Source organism: Geotrypetes seraphini, chromosome 8 (genome assembly GCF_902459505.1).
Source record: "Geotrypetes seraphini chromosome 8, aGeoSer1.1, whole genome shotgun sequence".
NCBI lineage: Eukaryota > Metazoa > Chordata > Amphibia > Gymnophiona > Dermophiidae > Geotrypetes > Geotrypetes seraphini.
This window is the reverse complement of record NC_047091.1, coordinates 150,013,316-150,037,602: the sequence shown is the minus strand read 5'-3', so window position 1 is coordinate 150,037,602 and position 24,287 is coordinate 150,013,316. Positions and strand designations below refer to the sequence as shown.

The 24,287-nt window shown below is 46.2% G+C and overlaps 1 protein-coding gene across 2 annotated transcripts in view; it reads right to left on the bottom strand.

Annotated features, from left to right (window-relative positions):
* The window catches only part of DHX37 (DEAH-box helicase 37), a 90,183-nt gene that overhangs the window by 65,423 nt on the left and 473 nt on the right, over positions 1-24,287 (bottom strand). The window contains exons 1-6 of one of the 2 annotated variants that reach the window (XM_033955441.1): positions 24,237-24,255; positions 21,077-21,231; positions 18,560-18,726; positions 16,431-16,543; positions 12,115-12,457; positions 10,403-10,551 (exon numbers count right to left, since the gene is read on the bottom strand). In XM_033955441.1, the coding sequence (XP_033811332.1) occupies positions 10,403-10,551; positions 12,115-12,457; positions 16,431-16,543; positions 18,560-18,726; positions 21,077-21,182 (878 nt within the window). In that variant the 5' untranslated portion in view covers positions 21,183-21,231; positions 24,237-24,255. Of the gene's footprint in view, positions 1-10,402; positions 10,552-12,114; positions 12,458-16,430; positions 16,544-18,559; positions 18,727-21,076; positions 21,232-24,236; positions 24,256-24,287 lie in introns of those variants that run through there. The other variant, XM_033955440.1, reaches the window with a different exon arrangement.

Genomic DNA, 24,287 nt, shown 5'->3' with positions numbered 1-24,287 from the left:
CTTGCCCAGCAAAAGGGAGTGGAAAGCCAACAGCGCCAGACGGACCGCTCTGGTCTCCAACACGTTGATCGACCAGGCGGCCTCCTCCGCGGACCAGGTGCCCTGAGCTGAGTGACCCAAACACTGAGCCCCCCAACCCAGGAGACTCGCCTCCGTCAGGAGCACCGTCCACTGCGGGAGATCCAGACCCACCCCCTGAACCAGGTGAGGGGTCCGGAGCCACCAGCGCAGACTGCAGCGCGCCAACCCCCGCAGGGGCACCGGAACATCCAAATCTTGCCTCTGGGGAGACCACCTCCGGAGCAGAGCATACTGAAGAGGACGCATGCGGGCCCGCGCCCACCTCACCACGTCCAGGGACGCCGCCATCGACCCCAAGACCTGGAGGAAATCTCGCGCCCGAGGACACCGGGACGCCAAAAGCAGACGAATCTGCGATTGCAACTTGCTCACCCGGGCCTCTGGAAGGAAGACCTTCCCCAAGGAGGTGTCGAACAGAACCCCAAGGTACTCCAGGCGCTGAGCCGGGACCAACCGACTCTTGGAAAGGTTGACCACCCAGCCCAGCGACCGGAGAAACTCCACCACCCGAGCCGTAACCCGGGAGCTCTCCTGCAACGACTTTGCCCGAATCAACCAGTCGTCTAGGTAGGGGTGAACCAGGATGCCCTCCGACCGCAAGGCTGCCGCGACGACCACCATCACCTTGGTGAACGTCCGGGGAGCTGTGGCCAAACCAAACGGAAGCACACAGAACTGATAGTGCCGCCCCAAGATCGCAAAGCGCAGGAAGCGCTGATGAGAGTCCCGAATGGGAACATGCAAGTAGGCCTCCGTCAGATCGAGAGAAGTGAGGAACTCCCCCGGCTGAACCGCCAGAATGACCGACCGCAGAGTTTCCATGCGGAAAGAAGGAATCTTGAGAGCCCTGTTGACCCCTTTCAAATCCAGGATGGGCCGAAAGGTCCCCTCCTTCTTGGGCACTACAAAGTAAATGGAGTACCTGCCGGTGCCCCACTCCGGAGGGGGCACCGACACCACTGCCTTGAGATCCAGCAAGCGCTGCAGGGTCTGGCGAAAAGCCTGCGTCTTCCCTGGAGACTGACATGGAGAAGCGAGGAAAAGGTCCGGCAGAGAGCGGGCGAACTCCAGAGCATAACCGTCCCGCACCACCTCCAGGACCCACTGATCGGACGTGATCTCGGCCCACTGTGGGAAAAATTCGCGCAGCCGGGCCCCCACCGGAACCAAAGGGGGCGCCGGCAAGGAGTCATTGCGCAGGACGGGAAGCGGGGGAGCCGGCGGAGGGATTCCCTGCCCCCCGATGGGCCCCCCGAAAGGGCTGCATGCGCTGGAAGAACCGACCCCTGGAAAAACCCGGAGCCGGGAAAGAAGCAGCCCCACGCCCAGGGCGATACTTGCGAAATTCCCGCAAACGCCCCCGGGCCGCGCCACCCTGAGACGCAGGAAGGGCACGGTCCTCAGGCAGACGGGGAACCTTAGAGTCCGTCAGAGTCTGAATCAACTTATCCAATTCCTCCCCGAACAAAAAAGACCCCCGAAAGGGAAATTTAGTAAGTTTAGCTTTGGACGCAGCATCCGCCGCCCAAGCGCGCAGCCACAAAATACGCCGCGCGGCCACTCCAAAGGCCATAGACTTAGCCGAGATCCGCACTAAGTCATAAAGAGCATCAGAGAGGAACGAGGCCGCCATCTCAATCTTTGCCACCTCCTGATCCACCAGAGACCAGTCATCAGACTCCCGATCCAGGACGCGCTCAGCCCACCGAAAAACGGCGCGAGCAACCAGCCCCCCACAGATAGCCGCCTGGACCCCAAAAGCCGAGACCTGAAAATTGAGCTTAAGGATATTCTCCAATTTGCGCTCCTCAGAGTCCCGCAAGGCAGACCCGCCCTCAACAGGCACGGTATGCCGCTTAGAAATCACCGAGACCACCGCGTCTACGACTGGCGATACTAAAGTAGCCCGATCCCCCTCTGGGATGGGATACAAACGAGCCATGCTACGCGCCAAACGAAACGGCGCCTCCGGCGTTTTCCACTGTTCCAGGATAATATCCCGAATATCCTGATGCATAGGAAAAGAGCGGGAAACGGAACAGATCCCCCGAAGCAGAGGGTCCCCCACCCGCGGAGTCTCCGGCGGCGCATCTTCAAAACGCAACACCGAAGAAACCTGTTGAATCAGGTCCGGTAGCTCATCTCTCTGAAAAAGGCACACCACCGACGCCTCTTCGACGGAAGACGGGAAACCCGACAACCCGCCGCCAGCGGCCGTCCCCTCAAGAGGGTCCTGGAACTCCTCCGAAAAGTCCAGGTCCTCATCCAGACCGACACGCTCCTCCGACCATAAATCCTCGTCCCACAACACCCGCGGGCGCTTGGACGAGGGCGGTGGAGGAGGGGACGCCACAACCGACGAGAGAGGCAAAGCCGCAGGGAGCGCGGAGGAACCCCCACCCCCCGAAACCCCCTGCGCGCAACCGGGACCCCCAGCCGCCTGAAAATAGGCTCGGCACAAAGAAAAAAATAAATCAGGGGAAAAACCCCCCGAGGGTCCCAAGGGACTCCCTGCCACCGCAGGGGACCCAGCAGAAACCTGCCCCTGCTTTTCCAAAACAGGGGGAAGGTCACCTGAGGTGGAAGACAAGATGGAGGGGCCAGAGTGAGAAGATGGCGTCTTTCCCGCCAAAACAGCTCCCTCCATAGCCTGCAGCGGCTGAGAGACCTGAACAGTCTCAGCCGCTAAAGCAGGCAAGCCGGCATCAGCTGTCAAAAAATCAGCTGAGAGGGAATCCCCAAAAACCCGACCGTCGGCGGCCCGGGGAATCCCTCCGTGGGCGGATGGTGAAGACCGGGCTTCACCACTGCTCCCTGCCGACTCGCGAGGCACCATCGGCGGGGAGCTCTGGGCACCTGCAGCCGCTGCCGACGGAGCTCCTCCACCGCACCGGCCTGAACACCGCTTGCACAGGCCGGCCGCGAGTGCCTCGCGTCTGGAGCACAATGAGCACTTTTTCCCTTTAGAAGTGCTCATTGCTCCATACGCGACCTAGCTATAAAAAAGTGCCGGTTAGTTGAAAAATACAGTAAAATACAGTTTTCTTAAAGGGAAACAACCCTCCAGACCAGCACTACCTCAGGATTTTTTTTTTTTTTACAGAACAGACTCCACAGGCTCTCGAAGCAATATGCCTTGCTTGATTTAGGGGGCAAGGCTTACTGCTGAGGCTCCTCTAAAAAAATGTGGGGAGGTGGAGGAAGTGGGGGGAGGGACCCCGCTCGAGACCCGCCGGGTTTGACACCCCCGAGGTCGGACGAACCCCCAAACAGGGTCCGCTCAAGCTCCGTCCGGCTAAAAACAGGGACTATAGACCCCCTAAACGAATTCCAACAGCCCTACCAAGGGAGATGGGTACAGATCACTCAACACCTGCTGGAGACTGAAAGAAGACTGAGGGAAATAGAGAAGAGGGGATAGGATATACTGTCTCACAGTTTTGTTTTCAGTCTCCACCTGCTGGTCATGATTAGATATATACCCATTCGTAAAGTTAACCTCTACTGGTCTGGAGAGTGCTAAAGAATATGAGTTTTAGTATTTATGTTGAATTTTATTAGGTATGTAATCAAAAGCCTGATGCTAGCGTTCAAATCCTTGTACATCATCGAGCCGGGCTAAGTGACAGCAAAGCTTCCTCCGTACATGCCGAACAGTTACCCCCGTTCCCTGGATGAACTACACCTCAAAACACACATAATTTCCATAGTTACACTGAAAGACTTTACAAGTTTTTGTCCTAATGCAACACATACAGGGATCTAGTACCAATATACTTCCTTTGTAATCCATCAGTCATGGGCAGGGGAGTTAAGTGAAGAGGAATGTCTTTATTACTTTCCTAAAGTTGAAGAGTGATCTGCTCTGCGGGGGGCAGTCGATTCCAATGGTGTGGTATGAAGTAGGAGTAGGAACTAGGAACGTCTTTTGGCGGTTTGCAGTTGAAGGGCACAACCAGGGGATATTGGTATTAGATCCTTAGTGTGTGTCAAGTTAGAATAAAGACTTGTATCTAATCTAATCTTTGGTTTATACACCGGGTCATCTCCCAGTGGAGCTCAACTCGGTTCACATATAATTAAGACTAGAGTACATAGCAGAAAACATAGGAGAAGGAAGAACTAATTAAAAACTAAAGTTCATAAGAAAAGCATAAGAAAAATAACTATAATATTATCATTTCATTGAGACTGTAGTTAAACCATTTAAAAATTGCGCGAACAACAAAGTTTTCAGGAATTTATGAAATAATTGCAGGTGGCCTAAAAGCCTAATGGAGTCAGGAAGTTCGTTCCAGATCTCTACAACCTTGAAAACAAAAGATCGACAGAGCTTCCCAGCAGATTTAATTCCCTTAAAGGAAGGGAAGGCTAACATATCTTTGTGTGTTTCTCAAATGGCAAAGTCTAAGGGGATTCCAACATAAGGGGACAAAAGGATCAAATATTCCATAGAGAAGCTTGAAGATTATGCATGCGCATTTACACTGGATCCTAAAGCGAACTGGGAGCCAGTGAAGCTTTATCAACAAAGGGGAAACATGATCATACTTTCGTTTCCCAAAAATGAGCTTAGCTGCAGTATTCTGTATTAACTTGCACTAAAAGGATAACTAAGGCAAATTGTAACCTGTAAACTCTATATTATGTTCATTGGTATTAGAACCCTAGTATGTAACTCATACCAAACTCCTTATGTCATATTTATAAAATGGAGAGACTTATTGCAATACAACAGGGTTGTTTCAGGAAATTTCAAGATATTTGGGAGCCATTAACAAAGTATTGTAATGATTAGAAAAATCTTGTTTCCCTTAAATTTACAAGTTCAATTATGGGGTGGGAGGGAGGGTATTTTTATTGTTACATGTTGTATAAGTATTGATTATATGATAGATAAGGGTGGGGAGGGGGGAGATAAGAGAATATTATATGTATCATTGTTGATTATTAAGTGATATATTTATGGTTATTTCTATGGATATGTTATCACACTTCTTATAAGTTTAAAAATGAATAAAGATAAAAAAATAAAAGAACCCTAGTATGTATCGAATTAGGATACAACTTTGTATCACAAACATGTAATGTAACTATGACAAATTGTAACCTGTTAACTGTATATCTAATATAATAAAATGATAGGCCGCGCATGCGCACTAAAAAAAACATGTTCCCTGGTCCATCGCGAAAATACGAGTGCGCATGCGCACCTACAACGTCACCACAGCCTGCTCTCCGTCTCCACCTCGCACCGCTGCAGGCCCCACACTCGCAACTCACACATCCGCTGCAGCCTAGCAACTCCGACCACAACCTTCCACCCTCAACCACCTATGCCGGCTCAGGCTGGCGCATTGAGGAGTAGGAATGCAGACCCGGAAGAGCGAAGGAAGCCTCACACTGAGCAACTGTATTTACACTGTGCAACGAGCCTCTGCCACGGTCCCGGGTTCCTCTCAGCCCACCCTTCTCGCGGTCTGGCAGGCTACCTTAGTCCTTTGCCGCCGCCGCCACCCCCTTTCCTTCCCTTCCCGAGGTCGACAAAACTCTTGCCTCCAGCAGCCGCCGCAGCACTGTAAACACGCTGCTTCGCGGCCTCTACTGCCTTCATTTGCTCTTCCGTTTCTCTGATGACGTCATCAGGGACACGGAAGAACAAATCGGGGCAGTAGAGGCCGCGAAGCAGCGTGTTTACAGTGCTGCGGCGGCTGCTGGAGGCAAGAGGTTTGTCGACCGCGGGAAGGGAAGGGGGTGGCGGCGGCGGCGGCAAGGGACTAGGGGAGCTGGCCAGACCGCGAGAAGAGAAAATTGCGTGGGCCACGAAGAGACAGGGAGGAACTGGGAAGAAGGAAGAGGGAAAGGGGCCTGCTTTGGGGTAAGGGTTTGCTTGGAGGCACACAGCTTTGCTTGGGGGGGAGACAGAAGGGGGGCCATGGAGAGACAGGGAGGAACTGGAGCTGGAGAGGGAAAGGGGCCTGCTTTGGGGGAGGGGTGTGCTTGGAGGCAGACAGCTTTGCTTGGGGGGGGGAGACAGAAGGGGGGGCCACGGAGAGACAGTCAGGGAGGAATTGGAGGGGTAGAGGGAAAGGGGTCTGCTTTGGGGGGAGGGGTGTGCTGGGAGGCAGATCATTTTGCTTAGGGGGGAAGACAGAAGGGGGGCTACGGAGAGACAGGGAGGAACTGGAGGGGGAGAGAGAAAGGGGCTGCTTTCTAGCACCCGTTAATGTAACGGGCTTAAAGACTAGTTATGTATAATAATAATAATAACTTTATTTTTATACCGCAGTACCTCACAGTTCAGTGCGGTTTACAATTTAAAAAAAAATTCAAAATACATAGTGATATTACATGAGAGTATCATACATTATGTTAACCTGTAACCCGTCCTGAGCTCTTTTGGGAAAACAGAATATAACATGAATTAAGTAAATAAATAAATAAATAAATAAATAATCCGCCTAGAATTTGTGGCAATAGTGCGGATTAGAAATTTATTTAATAAATAGTGTATCCAACTAACCCCCACTTTTACTCAGCTGAAGTAACATAGTAACATAGTAGATGATGGCAGATAAAGACCCGAATGGTCCATCTAGTCTGCCCAACCTGATTCAATTTAAATTTTTTTTTATTTTATTTTATTTTTTTAATTTTTTCTGGGCAAGAGTCCAAAGCTTTACCCGGTACTGTGCTTGGGTTCCAACTGCCAAAATCTCCAGCCCATCTACACCCTCCCAGCCATTGAAGCCCTCCTCTGCCCATCCTCCACCAAATGGCCATACACAGATACTGGCATGAAGTGACATGGGTAGGGGTAGGCTAGATGCACTTCTCTTTATGAGAAGCATGGAGCGATATGGGGACCAAAACTATGCCAGGGTACACCTGGCGGGGCCTCCGCGTGTGCGGATCGCCGGACTTGATGGACCTAGGGTCTGTTCCGGAGATGGCACTTCTTATGTTCTTATGAAAGGAGAGACAGGGGAGATATGATTCAGACGTTCAAATACTTGAAGGGTATTAACGTAGAACAAAATCTTTTCCAGAGAAAGGAAAATGGTAAAACCAGAGTACATAATTTGAGGTTGAGGGGTGGTAGATTCAGGGGCAATGTTAGGAAATTCTACTTTACAGAGAGGGTAGTGGATGCCTGGAATGCGCTCCCGAGAGAGGTGGTGGAGAGTAAAACTGTGACTGAGTTCAAAGAAGCGTGGGATGAACACAGAAGATTTAGAATCAGAAAATAATATTAAATATTGAACTAGAATCCCCCAACAGTAATAGTTTTCTGTTTTTGGCTTTTTTATTTGTACTTAGTGTGCGCTTGTTCTCTTGAGTTACCTTCATTGGTTCCAGTCCCACCTCCCTTCTGTTTTCCTGAGTATCGCAGTGCACTAGTGGAGCGAAGGAATTCTGTAGAGGTAATATTAGTGAAGGTGGATGTTTCTGTGTTACATGTCGAAGTCTTCCTGAGCCTACTGTGACCCATTTATTCCTGGGCTGTTTTATTCTTTGAGGTAGAGGTGGTAAGTTGGTATGATTTTGTGGAGTGATGGAAGCTGCTTTAATTGTATTCAATTCCTGTTTAAGTTTGCAGAGCTCCTCCTTAAAACATTCCAGTCCGCATCCGGCAGGTTGAAATCTCCCAACAGCAGAACCTCCTCTTTCCTTCCAATCTTTTGGATATCCACAATCAGATCCTTATCAATTTGCTGCGATTGAGTCGGAGGTCTGTAGACTACACCCACGTAGATAGAAGTTCCATCTTCTCTTTTCAGAGCAATCCATATCGCTTTTTCCTCTTCCCAGGTCCCTTGCATTTCGGTCGCTTGGATATTGATCTTTACATAGAGAGCTACTCCTCCACCTTTATGACCATCTCTGTCCTTCCTAAAAAGATTATATCCCGGTATGTTTGCATCCCATCCATGTGATTCACTGAACCATGTCTCTGTGATAGCAACAATATCTAGATCTGCCTCTAATATCAGGGCTTGCAGATCATGAACTTTGTTGCTTAGACTGCGAGCATTTGTGGTCATCGCTTTCCAGCTATTTTTCAGCGATAATCTCCTTTTTCGTATGGATTTTTGTGTCGTTTCACTTTCCGTTGCAATACTAAGAAATGAGTTGCTGATATTGCTTATGTTGCAGCCTTTACTACTATCACATCTTTTCTTTTGCCGGAGGTGGTCTCTATAATTGTCCTTCGTACATACACCACCCCCACCTTCTAGTTTAAATGCCTAGAAAAATATTGTCTAAATTTCTCTGCAAGGTTTCTTTTTCCTGCTGTAGTAATATGTAGCCCATCAGTGCAATATAGCTTCTTGTCCTTCCATGTATTTCCCCATCCTCCTATGTACCTGAAGCCTTCTTGATGACACCAGGCTCTGAGCCATCTATTAAAGTCCTCTGTGTTTTTCACTCTTTGCTCTCCCTTTCCATATGCAGGCAGTATTTCAGAAAAAGCTAAAGGTTTCACGCCCTCACCAAGCTCCCGAAAAGTTTTCTGTGCTGCAAGTGTGGAGTTGTTGGCCAAGTCATTTGTTCCCAGATGGATAACAACATCAGTGTTAAAATCCTTAGTTTCTTCCTTAATTATAGTCAGTATTTGCCTGGAACTCCTGGTAGCTGAGGATCCTGGAAGACATTTCACTATTTTGGTCTCCTCGCCCTGTGTTCCAAGGTTAATGCCTCTGATGATGGAATCCCCCAACAGTAATAGTTTTCTGTTTTTGGCTTTTTTATTTGTACTTAGTGTGCGCTTGTTCTCTTGAGTTACCTTCATTAGTTCCAGTCCCACCTCCCTTCTGTTTTCCTGAGTATCGCAGTGCACTAGTGGAGCGAAGGAATTCTGTAGAGGTAATATTAGTGAAGGTTGATGTTTCTGTGTTACATGTCGCAGTCTTCCTGAGCCTACTGTGATCCATTTATTCCTGGGCTGTTTTATTCTTTGAGGTAGAGGTGGTAAGTTGGTATGATTTTGTGGAGTGATGGAAGCTGCTTTAATTGTATTCAATTCCTGTTTAAGTTTGCAGAGCTCCTCCTTAATACTGGCAAGTTGAAGACAGATGGGGCAAGCCTTAAGCCTCCAAATAGTATGTCTTGGAATTAAAGCACCACAGTGATTGCATAGAATAAAGGTCATCTTGATTGGTTGTGAAGTGACTTGATTTGAGTAGTCCTGATTATATGGGTCTCTATATATGAATAGTGGTCCCTGGGGTTGGTGGGACTATAAGTCTTACCCTTATTCCTATGAAGGGAAAGGGAAAGAGGAAATAAGATTTAACAGAGGAAAGAGAAGGGTTTATTTTTTTTGTGCTTTTTTTTTTTTTAGTAAGAAATAGGGATGAGAAGAGAAATTAAGCAGAAATAATGCTGAAAACCAGTGAAAAGAGCAGAATATGAAATGCTGAGTAACTTAGCTTTTAGAAGTTCACAGGGCAGCCTTGTTCACAGCACTGTCTCAAAGATAATGCAATTAACCTTAGAAGTAAAACAGAGCCCCTCCCTTCTCCACCTAATCAGCAGAAAACAATGGCTGAATACTAGTAAGACAGAAATATAGGCTCTATACCACCTAAAACACAGTATTTTAAACAAAAATGCAGGTTCTATCAGTGCTACCCTAAAACACAGGATTTATAACAGGATTTTCCCTACTTTAGTCACCCTGAGCCACAGGCACCAGGATTTAATTAGAGTTAACAAAGTCTTACCCTTTTTCCTATGAAGAGGAAAAGGAAATAAGATTTAACAGAGGAAAGAGAAGGGTTTATTTTTTTGTGTTTTTTTTATATTTTTTTTAGTAAGAAACAGGGAGGAGAAGAGAAATTAAGCAGATATAATGCTGAAAACCAGTGAAAGGAGCAGAATATGAAATGCTGAGCAACTTATCTTATTGAATGAAGTTCCAGGGCAGCCTTGTTCACAGCAATGTCCCAAAGTAGAGGCTTCTACTGCAGCACGGAGTGCTAAAAGGTCCGACACTCATAGAATTCCTATGAGTGTTAGAGCAGCGTCAGAGCATTTTACACCCCAGGCCACAGTAGAAACCTCTACCTCGGCTTAGTAAAGATGGCTTAAATTGGCTCAAAAGCCAATTAGTGCCAATAAAAAAAAAGACGCCTAGTGGCTGGATCGACAACTGCGCCAAAAGGTGCCTCATTGTTAGGCACTATTTATAGAACCAGGGCCACACTCTACAGGCGTCTTTTTATAATTGTTCTCACGCTAGTATACATAACATAAAAGGCAGAACAAAGCTTCAGGTAGACAAGCAGATTCAGAGAGTTCATTCAAAAAGCTCTACCTGCTGTAGCCAGCTTCATACAGGAACTGTGGCACCTGTGTAGTTTTCCCACTTCCAGTCTCTCCACATAAGACAACAACTGAATTCTCTTTGATGGCTTCCATAATCACCTGCTCTTCTGCAAGGATTGGGAGTTTCAACCGTGCTTCCTGTCATGGATAAAAAATAAAAAATAAAAAAAAAAATACATACATGCTTCTTCATCCTGAGCATCTCACTCCCAACAGAAGCTTATCTTTCTTTGGAGAAACACAACAAAGACTAGAGAAAACTGAAATATCAACATCTCATTTAACTGAAAGTTAATAATTTATTAGAGTGGATTAGTCAGAAAGTGATCATCAGGTGCATTTCTTTCAAAGACAGGAAGTAGAGAAGTATTTCCATTTTGCATGGAAGTATAAATAGTAGATGACAGATCAAGGCTATATGATTTGAATTATGGAACCGGGTTAAAAAGTACCTTTGAGGAACTAGATAGACGAAAGAAACTCTCCTATTTGAGACTGGTGAGCATTCAAGTGAATTAAATGATCATTCCTAAATTTTTATATTCATTTTCAGCTCTTCCACTTTTAATCTCAAAACAAAGCTTTAAGAAACTATATAAGAAAGTATTTGATGTATATTTGGAACAGGTAACTTCCTTGGGAAGGGACGACAACTTTTGAGAGATATTACCAAGCTGCCCAGTTAAGAACTGTTTTAGACTGGGGAAGACAACACAATAGGTAACATTGAAGCAGGATGTCAGGGGGCTGAGAGTTCTGGATGTTACCCCAGGTACCCAACTAAGATCTTTAGTTAATTAATTTACAAGATTGATTATGATATTTTGGGACAAATCAGGAGAGTTTTTTGAGAGGAGGAACTATTTCCAGATGACACCTATCAGTGATTGATTTGCAGGAATTTTCCCCAGAAGGAAGGATCCTGGATTTAAATGGTAGTCAACACACCTCAATAAACTACTGTACCTATATTTTTTATTTTTTTTTTACCTGTACCTATATTTAATACAGTGTTACCCCGTGAATTTGCGGTTCGCAGACCCGGTCATTTGTGGTATTCTCCGATCGCCTCTTCCTGTACTAAAGTTGGGCTTCATCAATGAGGAGCTGCGTGTCAAAGCAGCTCCTGATTGGTGAAGCCCGACTTTAGTACAGGAAGAGGTGGTCGGAGAATACCGCGAGTGATTTCCTTCACTCGCCAGCGCTCCAGCTGCCCTCTCCTGCCTCTCCAGGTAAAAAACCGTATTCGTGGGGTAAGAATATAAGAATTGCCGCTACTAGGTCAGACCAGTGGTCCAAGGTGCCCAGCAGTCCGCTCACGCGGCGGCTCTCTGGTCAAAGACCAGCGCCCTGAGACTAGCCCTACCTGCGTACGTTCTGGTTCAGCAGGAACTTGTCTAACTTTGTTTTGAATCCCTGGAGGGTGTTTTCCCCTACGACAGACTCTGGAAGATCGTTCCAGTTTTCTACCACTCTCTGGGTGAAGAAGAACTTCCTTATGTTCATACGGAATCTATCCCATTTCAATTTTAGAGTGCCCTCTCGTTCTCCCAACCTTGGAGAGGGTGAACAACCTGTCCTCTTCTACTAAGTCTATTCCCTTCAGTACCTTGTATATAAATTGCTTTGCTTGTACTACAGAAAAGCATTACGTCAAGAATCTCATAAATATATACATATTTAAATTCCAGGAAGCCTGACCTGGATTTCAGGAGTTCTAAGCACTGGGATGAAAACTGCAGGTTCACAAGATGAATTGCGAGACATTTCTTTCTCAGTTCTGGGAACAGTTACAAGAGGTGTTGCTTTCTTTCTTTGTATTAGACTCGGCATGCACTCTTCCTGCTTGCCAAAGTGTGAACTGCTGGGATTTTTCTTCTCCTGGTCTCCTCCTTCATCCTCATGCAAGCTGTTTGCAGTTATTGAGGAATCAGATTCCTCTGCAGCCTCCTCCGAGGACTCTGAGCGCTGTCTGCGCCGTTTTTTAACACCACCAATGCTGCTAATCTTCCCTTGCCGTGAGGATCCAGCCTCTTCTATGGCCCTAGAAAGAACAAGTGGTTATAGTGATTATCTTCCTTGGATAACAGGATTCAAATTTATCTTTTGCGTTCTTAAATCCATGCTGAAGATACTGGGACTAATACTGAGACTATGGGAGGGAGGCTGGCTAACTCCTGCGATTGATGCCAACTAGTGCTGCCCAATTCACAATTCGAATCGATTCACCGATTCGAATCCAGGTGAATCGATTCGAATCGATTCAATTTTTAAAAAAATCGGCCTCCTGATTCAACGGCCGACCCTTCCCCCATGCCCTCCTAAAACAGGAGCTGCAGCGCTGCCTCTTGCTGGCCGTCTGCTGCTGCTCCTGCTTGAGGGGGAAGGGTTGGTCAGAAAGGCCTTCCCCAGCTTCCCTGCTCTTACCTCCTTAACGCTAATAGGGCAGCTTGCAGGCTTGCTAGTGTTACAGCGATCCCTGCAGCTGCCTGTGGTCCTCAGCGGCACGTTCTTCCTGCTATGTCCTGCTCCTGCTCTGATGTTAGGGGCAGGATCACGGCAGAGAGAACATGCCGCTGAGGACCATGGGCAGCTGCAGGGATCGCTATAACACCAGCGAGCCTGCAAGCTGCCCTATTAGCGTTAAGAAGGTAAGAATGGGGAAGGTGCAGGCTTGCGGGGGGAGCAGGCGTTCGTTCGCGGCGGGGAAGCAGGCCTTCAGGGCAGGGAGGCAGCCTGTGCAGAGGAGGGAGGAGGAGAAAGAGTTCCTTTGGCGGTGGGGAGGCAGGCCTGTGCAGAGGGAGGAGGAGGAAGGAGTAAGAGAGGAGAGGGGAGATGCCAGACCTGGGGTGATGTGAAGGGAAGGGAGAGACCAAACCAAAAAAGAGGGGGAGGAAAGCAGAGGAGAGGTGCTGGATTAATGGAGAGAGGGAGAGAGAAATGAAAGACCACAAGGGGAAGGGTACAAGAGGGACAGATACTGCTCCAAAGTAGGTGGGCAGGGTGAAGGATGGCAGGAGAGATAGTAGGAGGAAGCCTGTACCTGGGGAAGGGAATACAGGAGGTAAGGAAGAGAGAAAGAAGAAGCTGGAGAGGAGAATAGGGACACAGAAGAGAGATGCTGGATAGAAACATAGAAAGATGACGGCAGATAAGGGCTACAGCCCATCAAGTCTGCCCATACCATTGACCCCCTTTTAAGTCTACTGTCCCCCTTAACTCTACTGACCTGCTCTATTAAGTCTATATCCTAGCGACTCTATTTATTGGTATGACTCCCGCAGTGATCCCACATAGGTATCCCATTTATTCTTGAAGTCTGGGATACTGCGGGCCTCTATCACCTGTACTGGAAGCTTGTTCCAATGCTCTATCACTCGTTCCGTGAAGAAGTACTTCCTGACGTCTCCACGAAACTTCCCTCCCCTGAGTTTGAGCGGATGTTCTCTTGTGTTCGAGGGTCCTTTGAGAAGAAAGATATCATCTTCCACCTCGACCCGTCTCGTGATGTACTTAAATGTCTCAATCATGTCTCCCCTCTCCCTACGCTCCTCGAGAGTATAGAGCTGCAATTTGTTCAGTCTCTCTTCGTACGAGAGACCCTTTAGCCCCGAGACCATCCTGGTGGCCATCCGCTGAACCGACTCAATTCTGAGCACATCTTTACGGTAATGTGGCCTCCAAAATTGCACACAGTATTCCAGATGAGGTCTCACCATGGCTCTGTATAATGGCATCATGACCTCAGGCTTCCTGTTGACGAAACTTCTCTTGATACATCCCATCATCTGCCGTGCCTTAGATGAAGCCTTCTCTACTTGAGTAGCAGTCTTCATGTCTGCACTGATGATCACTCCCAAGTCTCGTTCTGCTGTAGTCTTGGTCAAAGTTTCTCCATTCAAGGTGTAAGTTCTGCATGGATTTCCATTTCCGAGATGCATGACCTTGCATTTCTTGGCGTTGAAGCCCAGCTGCCAGACAGAGGACCAACTTTCTAAAGTACGGAGGTCCTGTTCCATAGTATTCTGCAGATTGTAGCCGTTTATGATATTGCATAGTTTGGCATCATCAGCGAATAAGGTTACCTTACCTTAAAGCCCTTGAGTCAAATCCCTAATGAATATGTTGAAGAGGAGTGGACCCAGGACTGAGCCCTGTGGCACTCCGCTGATCACTTCCGACGTTTTGGAGAGGGTACCTTTAACCATCACCCTCTGAAGTCTGCCACTTAGCCAATCTTTAACCCATGCAGTTAATGTTACTCCTAACCCCATCGATTCCATCTTGTTCAGCAGTCTGCGGTGTGGGACGCTGTCAAAAGCCTTGCTGAAGTCAAGGTATACGACGTCTAAGGACTCTCCTGAGTCCAGCCTTCTTGTTACCCAGTCAAAGAAGCTAATAAGATTGGACTGGCAGGACCTACCCTTGGTGAATCCATGTTGACTGGGGTCCCGGAGATTCCCCTCATTCAAGACCGTATCTAATTTATGCTTAATTAGTGTTTCCATGAGTTTACACGCTATTGAAGTGAGACTCACCGGTCTATAGTTCGCAGCCTCAGCCTTGCAACCCTTTTTATGCAGAGGAATGACGTTGGCTGTTTTCCAGTCCAACGGAACTTTCCCCGTGCTTAGTGAGAGATTGAAGAGCACGGCCACCGGTTCCGCCAGAACATCTCTCAATTCTCTAAGCACTCTTGGGTGTAAATTGTCCGGTCCCATGGCCTTGTTCTCCTTGAGCCTTGTCAGCTCGCTGTAGACGTCTTCAGGTGTGAACTCAAAATTCTGAAACGGGTCTTCTGCAATTTGTTTTGCCTTCAACTGTGGTCCGTGTCCCGGTGCCTCACAGGTGAAGACTGAGCAGAAATATTCATTTAGTATTTCGGCTTTTTCAGAATCCGCCACTGCGTAGTTTCCATCCGGTCTTCTAAGGCGTACTATGCTGTCTGTGTTCCTTTTCCTATCACTAATATACCTGAAGAAAGGGTAGATGAGAAAAGTAGAGATGGTGGATCTGTGGATGATGGGATCCATCTCTGCAGCTGCGGGGGGATGGAAATGAAAAAAAGGAAAGATGCCAAACCTCCGGGGGAGGAAAGGGAAACAGAAGGGGAGGACAGAGATGGAAGATGGATGGTTAGCACGAAGAAAGGAGAGTCTGATCAGAAAACAACCAGACCGATATGGGACCAACAAGATTTGAAAAATGACCAGACAACAAAAGGTAGGAAAAATAATTTTATTTTCTGTTTTGTGATTACAATATGTCAGATTTGAAATGTGTATCCTTCCAGAGCTGGTGTTGGACCGCAAACGTGAGCTAGGATTTAATAGAGAGAGGAAAAGTATTTTTTGTTTGTTTATTTTGTATACACCACAGGACCAGTATGGGTAGGAGAGGGCAAAGGGGGTGAAGAGGCTATAAAATAAACCCACCAGGATGTTTGGAAAAAACGACCCAATTGGGCAGGAAAATCAAATCGAATAAAAAAATCAATTCAATAGGCTGAATCGAATCAAAATTTTTTTTCCTGAATCAGGCAGCACTAGTGCCAACCGCAAATATTCAGAGCTGGGCCATTTCCAGTGACCGGCTTTGAACATCCAGTTTAATCTTTGGTCGGATCCAACTTAAACCAGTTAAATCAATTTTAAGCCCTAGTTGGCTAAGTTTTAGCGGCCAAAGATAAGCTCGATTTGGTCATTCAACTTGGCCAGTCAGTGCTTAAAATTGGTGGCTATTGTGCTATATAGCTGGCCAAGTTTAAGGCGCTAACTGTTAATATTCAGAGGAGATAACTGGCTATCTCCTGCTGAATATTAGTGGTTAGCCAGTCAAACACTATTTAACCAGCCAGGAGCTGTTTCTGGCTGGTTAAATAGCGCTGAATGTCAGGCAGACTGTTTTCAAGAGTACAGCACAGGCAAACCCAATTAGAACACACCTAATTAAGCTCCCAAAAGCTGGCTTGTAAACATTTGTTTCTTCAATTTAAGAAAATTAAAAGACTATTTTACCGTTTGTTCTGATACAAGCGCTCGCCAGTTCCCAGTTTGGAAGTGGTATAGAGGAGTTTCAGCTCTTCCTCAGAAGCTTGAACCTCACTTAATTTACTTAGGATCTCCGCTCGCTATACAAGAAAAACAAACAAAGGCATACATGAAAGCAAACTCTTTAACATAGGCATGCTGCACACATACCGGCTTCCCTTAGACCACTTTATAACAAATTGACAACAACAACATTTTGGGAATAAAAGGCCACAGCTTTATTATAACACCCATGTAAATAAAACCCTAGGAAGCACCCGAGCCTTACTCATGACGTATTGCTTCCTGCCATGAAAACCAGCGAGTGAGCACATCCTTCAACCCTTGTGGGCCACCATACCTTTCTACCAGCGAGGCCACAATTCTCCACCCACCCGCCATGGATGCCAGCGAGGTAGACATTTTTTTTTTTAATTTTTTGAGAAGGCTGCTAAGCTCCTCCCTTTGAGTCCATTCACATGTCTTTTTGTCCCAATGTTCTTGCTCGGGTGCCTCCGCAGCTGTGACAAGTAACAGCGGCCAACACCAATATCGCGTCACTTCTAACTCACTAACACTGAACATCTGCCTGCCTCTAATAAACGCCTGCGTACAATTCACCTGAAATTTCTGCTAACATTAGTTTCCTAACTGTCCCATGTCCTTATACCACCGACTGGAGACAGATTAGTAAAAGAGGGAGGGAAAGCCCCTGCTGCTGGGGAGCCCGAAAAGACCAGGGCTCCTCAGTGTCAGCAATTTTAAATGGCCTGCCCTCCCCAAGTACAACCAATGAGGCGGAACGCCCCAGAGGTGACGGCGGCGGCACGGAGCAGACTGGAGGAGGAAGGGCGAAGCCGATCTGGGAACCCTTGCCACCTTAATTTACAAACAAACTCCAGATCAGGTTACTAAGTTCAGAGAACTGATAGTTGCAGGAGACATAATTGCAAATGTCACAAGAAAATGATCAAATACTCTCCTGGGTTACAGAAGTAGAAACAGTAATAAATTAGGAGCGTTTCCCCCATTTCATTATTTCTAGCAGTTCAAGAAGGAAAAGATAAGAACGTAAGCATTGTCATCGGTGGTGTAGTGAGGGTGGGTGATGCCCCCCTCGACATCTTCTCTGCACCCCTGCCGCATGTGCTCCCCTACCCTTCCCTTATACCTGTTTAGCTTCCCCGTGAGCATCATCTCTAACTTGCTGCCTGCGCTGGTGTCAGCTCTCCTTCCGACGCCACTTCCTAGTTGCGGGATCCAGAAGTTATGTCAGACGGGAGCGCTAAGGCCGGCCGAGGAGCAGATTAAAGCTGCTGCTCGTGCCCCGAAGAGCTAGAGATACGGTGGGGGGGGGGGGGAGGGGAATTGAAGGTGTATGGGTGGCAGGGAAGGAGCAGGGGGCAAAAAGGAAGAGAGGTGTCGGCGCCCCCACCAAGACGGCACCCAGGGCAGTCTGTCCTCCATGCCCCCCCTTTACTATGCCATCGATTGCCATACTGGGACACACTAAAGATTCATCAAGCCCAGTATCCTGTTTCCAATAGTGCCCAATCCAAGTCACAAGTACCAGGCGAGAACCCAAAAGAGTAAAAATCGATTTCAGGCTGCTTATTCTAGAAATAAGCAGTGGATTTTCCTAAATTCATCTTAATAATGTCTTCTGGGTTTTTCTTTTAGGAAATTTATCCAAACCTTTTTTAAACCCTGATAAACTAATTGCTTTCACCACATTCTCTGGCAACGAATTCTAGAGTTTAACTACATGTTGAGTGAAAAAACATTTTCTCCAAATTGTTTTAAATGTACTACTTAGTAGCTTCAATGCCTGTCTATTAGTCCTTGCACTTTTGGAAAGAGTAAACAAGTGACCGATGTCTACAAAATTCCACTCCACTCAGATAAACCAGAGAAATGCTAGCAGATCATCTTCATCAAATGATGTAATCTGTGCAAAGCAATAAACTTGTTTGCAAGCAAGCCCAATTTTAAAAAGGAATAGTACTGAATCCATATTGGTAAGCTAGAAAAAAAAACCCCACATGCTCTTCAAAGAGGTGACTGCATGAGCAACACCTGTCATTTGTTACTGTACCACAGACAATACCAAGGCCTACCTGAATCTTTTTTTCTTTTTGTTCCAAGACCTTCTGTAAAAATTTTTTCTGTTTCTTGCTGAGGGTTTTTTTTCCTGGTCCGATGTTCTCAACTTTTCTTCTCTGTGGCTTTTTTGCTGGCAAAACCAGGGCGTTGCTTTTATCCACTCCCTTTGGGATTTCCTCATCTGTAAAGATTGCTTTGTTAATTTGGCCATGATTACCCAAAATTTCTTGATTTGCTGTTAGTAATGTGGCTGATCTGAGAAGTGCCTTTTTCATACTTTTGAGGGGATGGATTTACTCAACAATATGGGGGTCACCGTTAATTATACTGTAACAGAGTTCTTTCCAGAAACAAGCAGTTTGTCTGTTTTCATATATCATGCATCTTGTAGGTAAGGATCAACAATATAAAACATCAGTCTGTATCAACTGGCTAAACTTTAAAATGAATGGATTAAAAGGTAAGTAGTAGACCTCCCAGACACAGTAACTTGAAAAATGATTCATGTCAGAATTTACTGTCACCTGTAGATTAAGAAATCCAAAACTCACTGCTGGGTGGTTTTTTTTATTCAAACACGATAGTGTCCTAAAGGAACAATACTCATCAAAACAAAAAAATGGGACACTAAAGTTTCAAATCCTTTAAACTGACGGTGGTGCTCAGAACCAAAGGTGGCAAAAAAAATCACAAATGGGGACCAACCCCTAACTGTGCTTTTCAGAAATGAAGTATCTGTGAGAGGACAAACATGGAAGAAATTTTTTCACTGCTTAACAGCTAGCGGAGAGTAGGTTCTCTGAAGAAGCCATCGGCGAAACGTGTCAGAACCTGCTATATCTGCCGCAGTGAGACTTTCAAAAAGTTTCTGTAGTTAAGTTAAGTTAAATTATTGAACTGTTTTGCACTCATTTGAAAAGACTATTTTGCACTTTATGACCTAAATACTTACCTTTATAGCATGTTGAAAATTCTTTTTCACTGGCAACAAGATGGTGCAATGAAAAGACTCTGAAAAGCACAGTTAGGGGTTCATTTTCTGAGCACCACCGTCAGTTTAAAGGATTTGAAACTTTAGTGTCCCATTTTTTGTTTGATGAAACCTGTAGATTAAGTACACATTTATACCGACCCTAAATAGAGTATTAAATGCAAACTGTAAAAATCATAAAAATGGGCCAAAGAAGAAATGGGATTGATTTACCACATTAACAACTGTAGTTTATCCTTTTGATATAATATTTAACAGACAGTGTGGAGATACTTAGACTGATTTTTTACTATATGAGGGGATGCCGAAAAGTTCTCAGCTCAACCAACCAACTTCCTAAATTCTGAGCATTATTTTGCCACTGTAGCTGAAAAGAGTGCTATCTCATTTTGTTACGTGCCGATTTGCAGAAATGAAATTCTACGTTTTGACGTCGTTTCAGATCATTGATTGAACAATATCAACGTCATTCTCTTCTTGGTTGGGCTGAGAACTTTTCAGCACTCCCTCGTATTAAAAGAATGCATTGAAATATGCTTTTTGGGCCTAATTCTCAAAATGGTGTCCTACCGCCATCTAACAGATCAATCGGGATGCACATAAAAAAAAAAAAAAATTTGATGTGGAGTCACTGCACGTACAGAGGTGTCTAGGCTTGCCTACAGATACCTAAGGTTGGTGTAGGTGTAGCTTAAGCTGGAAGTGGCCTTAGGCATCTGTAGGCAAGAGTCAGATGCCTTAAATGCAGGCATGATTCTGGACAGGGCACCTAACAGTGACTGATGCATAGAAGGTGCCTGTTTGCAGCCGCCTACCATTGCAGGCACAGTTTCCAGAATCAGGTCCTTTGTATTTACAAATATGTAAACAAATCTTGGTGCAACCTTCACCTGGAGTATTGAATTTAATTCTGGTCTCCTTATCTCAAGAAAGATATAGTGGGACTAGAAAAGGTTCAACGAACAACCAAGATGATAACGAGGATTGAATGCCTCTTGTATGAGGAAAGACTAAAAAGGTTAGGGCTCTTCAGCTAGGAAAAGAGACGACTGAAGGGAGATATGATTAAAGTCTACAAAATCCTGAGTGGAGTAGAACGGGTACAAGTGGATCAATTTTTCACTCCATCAAAAATTACAAAGACTAGGGACACTTGATGAAGTTACAGGGAAATACTTTAAAAACCAATAGGAGGAAATATTTTTTCACTCAGAGAATAGTTAAGCTCTGGAATGCATTGCCAGAGGTTGTGGTAAGAGCGGATAGCATAGCTGATTTTAAGAAAGGTTTGAACAATTTCCTGGAGGAAAAGTCCATAGTCTGTTATTGAGAAAGACATGGGGGAAGCCACTGCTTGCCCTGGATTGGTAGCATGGAATGTAATTATTCTTTGGATTTTGCAAGGTACTAGTGACTTGGATTGGTCACCTTGAGAACGGGCTACTGGGCTTGATGGACCATTGTTCTGACCCAGTAAGGCTATTCTTATGCTCTTAAACCACCCACAATATGCATAACTGATTATGGAAATACATGTCACCTTTCAGCTCAATCTGAACTTGTTCAATCAATTCTCCACACTTTTGCTCAGTCATCTGAGCTTGTTGCCTTGCTTTCCAGTTGTGCCTTTTCCGCAGCTTCCCCATGTTTTCCTTCTTGAGGAGCTGTAGTAAAGGATGCTTGATTTATAAAGACCTGCATGAGGGAGAGAAGTAAGAGCAACATTTATCTCCAAACTCCACCATATTCATTCATTCATTAATTACAACCTTAAAAAAATACAATGTCAGCTATTCTAGAACCTGTACTTTGAAAAACCATATCAGAACTACAATAATCTACAGTGTAAGTTAGATAAATACTGGTATGTATGGGAATAAACAGGTGGGAGAGGTTTATTTACTAGTTTGTCATTTTATAATTTTAATTTGATTGCAATTGATAACAAAGGAGAGAGAAGGCAGGAGAGAAACAGCAGGCGAGAGAAGGCAGGAGAGAGCATGGGGCAAGCAGCGCGAGTTAGCTCCGCCCACCCCCTGATGTTATCCACCGGAGCTCCCCTTTAAAGGGGGAGGGGCCAATGGCGCTCAGCTGTTCGACGTGCATTGAAGGCGAACATCAAAGGCACTCCCCTTATCGAGAGCGCCTTTGCGAAGGGCCTTGAGAAGGGACGAGTCACTGCAAAGGAGAACAAAGGACAACCACAGCAGACACAGAGGACACACAAACAAGCAAGAAGAGCAGCACAGCAGTCACAGAGAACAGCAGACGCAGAGGACTGCCACAGCAGACCGGCAAGTGGGCAGCAATGGAAGCAGCAGACAGAAGCGGGAAGTTGAGCTACCCAGTTTTCTCCACCGTCTGCCATATGTACGACTACCTCCCCTCTGGGAGGCAGTCTTATGTATGCACTCGATGTAAGGAACTGGAGAGCCTGAAGAAACAAGTCAGACTCCTGGAGGGAAGAATAGTGGAACTGGAAGCACTTCGAGGAGTGGAGGAGGATAGGGATGCAGAGAAAGTCAAGACAGAGGAAACCATTAAGGAAGAAGTCCGGGAGTTAGAGAAGTTCATCGAGGAGGCATACAGGGAGGTCTTGGAAAACCACCAGCAACAGTGGAATTGCCAAAATACACCTACAGAGAGTGAGGACCATCTGGAGGACAACCACAAGGAAGAAATGGGAGACACAGCAGCGAGAACTGGAAACAGCGGAGGGAACCCACAAGAAGATGAGTCCAGTGCAAGCCAACACCAGGATGAGGGAAGATGGAAGTGCACAGAGGACACAGACCTACGGCTAGAGAGATGGACATACACCAGGGACACAGACCTGCGGCTAGAGAAGCAAGAGAAGATGGAGAGGACAGCAATAATTGTAGAGGACTCCATCATCAGACAAGTCGACATCCACATAGCGGGAAGAAGACAGGATCGGCTGGTGACCTGTCTACCGGGAGCTAAGGTAGAAGACATAGTGAACTGCATCGACAGGATCATTGACAGCGTGGAAGAGGGGGATACGGCGGTGGTGATCTATGTGGGGACAAACAACGTGAGCAACAGGAACTACAACAGGGAAGTACTGAAGGACCAGTTCCGGATGCTAGGAAGGAAGCTGAAGACCAGAACACAGAGGGTAGCGTTCTCAGAGATCCTACCAGTACCCAGGGCTGACAAGAAGAGGCAGACGGAGCTGCAAGCAGTCAACGCATGGATGCGGCATTGGTGTGAGGAAGAAGGATTCCACTTTATGCGCAACTGGATGACATTCTGGGGGAAGAGCAAGCTATTCAAGAAGGACGGATTCCACCTCAGCAGAGACGGAACGAGGCTACTTGCAAGCAACATCAAGAGAGAAATTGAGAGGTTTTTAAACTAAGAAGGAGAAAGCTGACAGTCAACAGAGTCGATGGTTCAGGAACCAGTATACCCAGAGGATACCGTACAGAAAGATAGCAAGACAGAAATCCTGACAGATTGAAAGGGACACAAGAGGAAAGGAAATGCAAGAGAGTAACAGGCCGCAAACTCAAGTGTATGTACACGAACGCAAGGAGCCTAAAGAATAAGACGAGTGAATTAGAAGCTATGGCACAAAAAGATAACCTAGGCATCATCAGCATCATGGAAACATGGTGGAATGAGGAAAACATCTGGGACACTATGCTACAGAAGGATACAAGCTATACCGCAGAGACAGTGGCTCAAAAAGGTGGGGGCACTGCCATATACGTCAAAGAGGGAATTGAGTCCACCGTGGAGAACGCGAAGAATAAGTTAGAGTCTCTATGGGTCAAAATTCCGGGAATAAAATGGAACGGAAACGAAGATTGGCATTTATCAACCCCCAGGGCAGTCCGAAGAAATTGATGGAGAAATAACGAACGAGATTAAACACAACTGCAAGGGAGGCAACGCAGTTATCATGGGTGACTTCAATTATCCACAGATAGACTGGAATCTAGGCACCTCCGGCAGTGGTAGGGAGACCAAGTTCCTGGATGCTGTAGGCGATTGCTTCCTGGAACAACTTGTCAAGGAGAATATGAGAGAAAATGCAATTCTGGACTTAATTCTAAATGGACTACAAGGACTGGCACAAGGTGTAGAAGAAGAGGGGATGCTGGGAACCAGTGATCACAATATGATCCGCTTTGACCTGGACACAGGGGCGAAAAATCGATCCAGAAAGGCGGGCACGGCGCTGAATTTCCGAAAAGGGAATTACGAAGGGATGAGACTCATGGTGGGGAAGAAGATTAAGAAGAGGATAAGCACTGTAAAGACGCTAGAACAAACATGGTCCCTTTATAAGGACACAGTCACCGAGGCGCAAAATCTATATATACCGCGTATCGGCAAGGGATCCAAGAGAAAGAGGAAAAAGAACAAGGAACTGGCGTGGCTCACTGTAATGGTGAAAGAAGCGCAGAGCTCTCAAGAAGGATTGTTCTCAGCCTTTGATCTACGTTCTTTGACTTAGGACTCTTAGGGACCCCTGAAGAAAACAGACAGGGTCGTCAAAACACGGACCGTGTTGGGTCCATAGTTCCCATTTTATTATGTGGATTTTATGATTGTATCTTCAATAAAGCTTGCATCTTGGACATCTTCTTCCCAGCGTTTTTGCTTTTTGAAGCAAGTCAATAACATTTTATATTCATCTTTTGTCTGTCCAAAAAGGGGGACAAAATCACCTTCATTTAGAAGCTGCTTGCGAGGTCTGATAGCCAAAGTCTGCTAAGAGG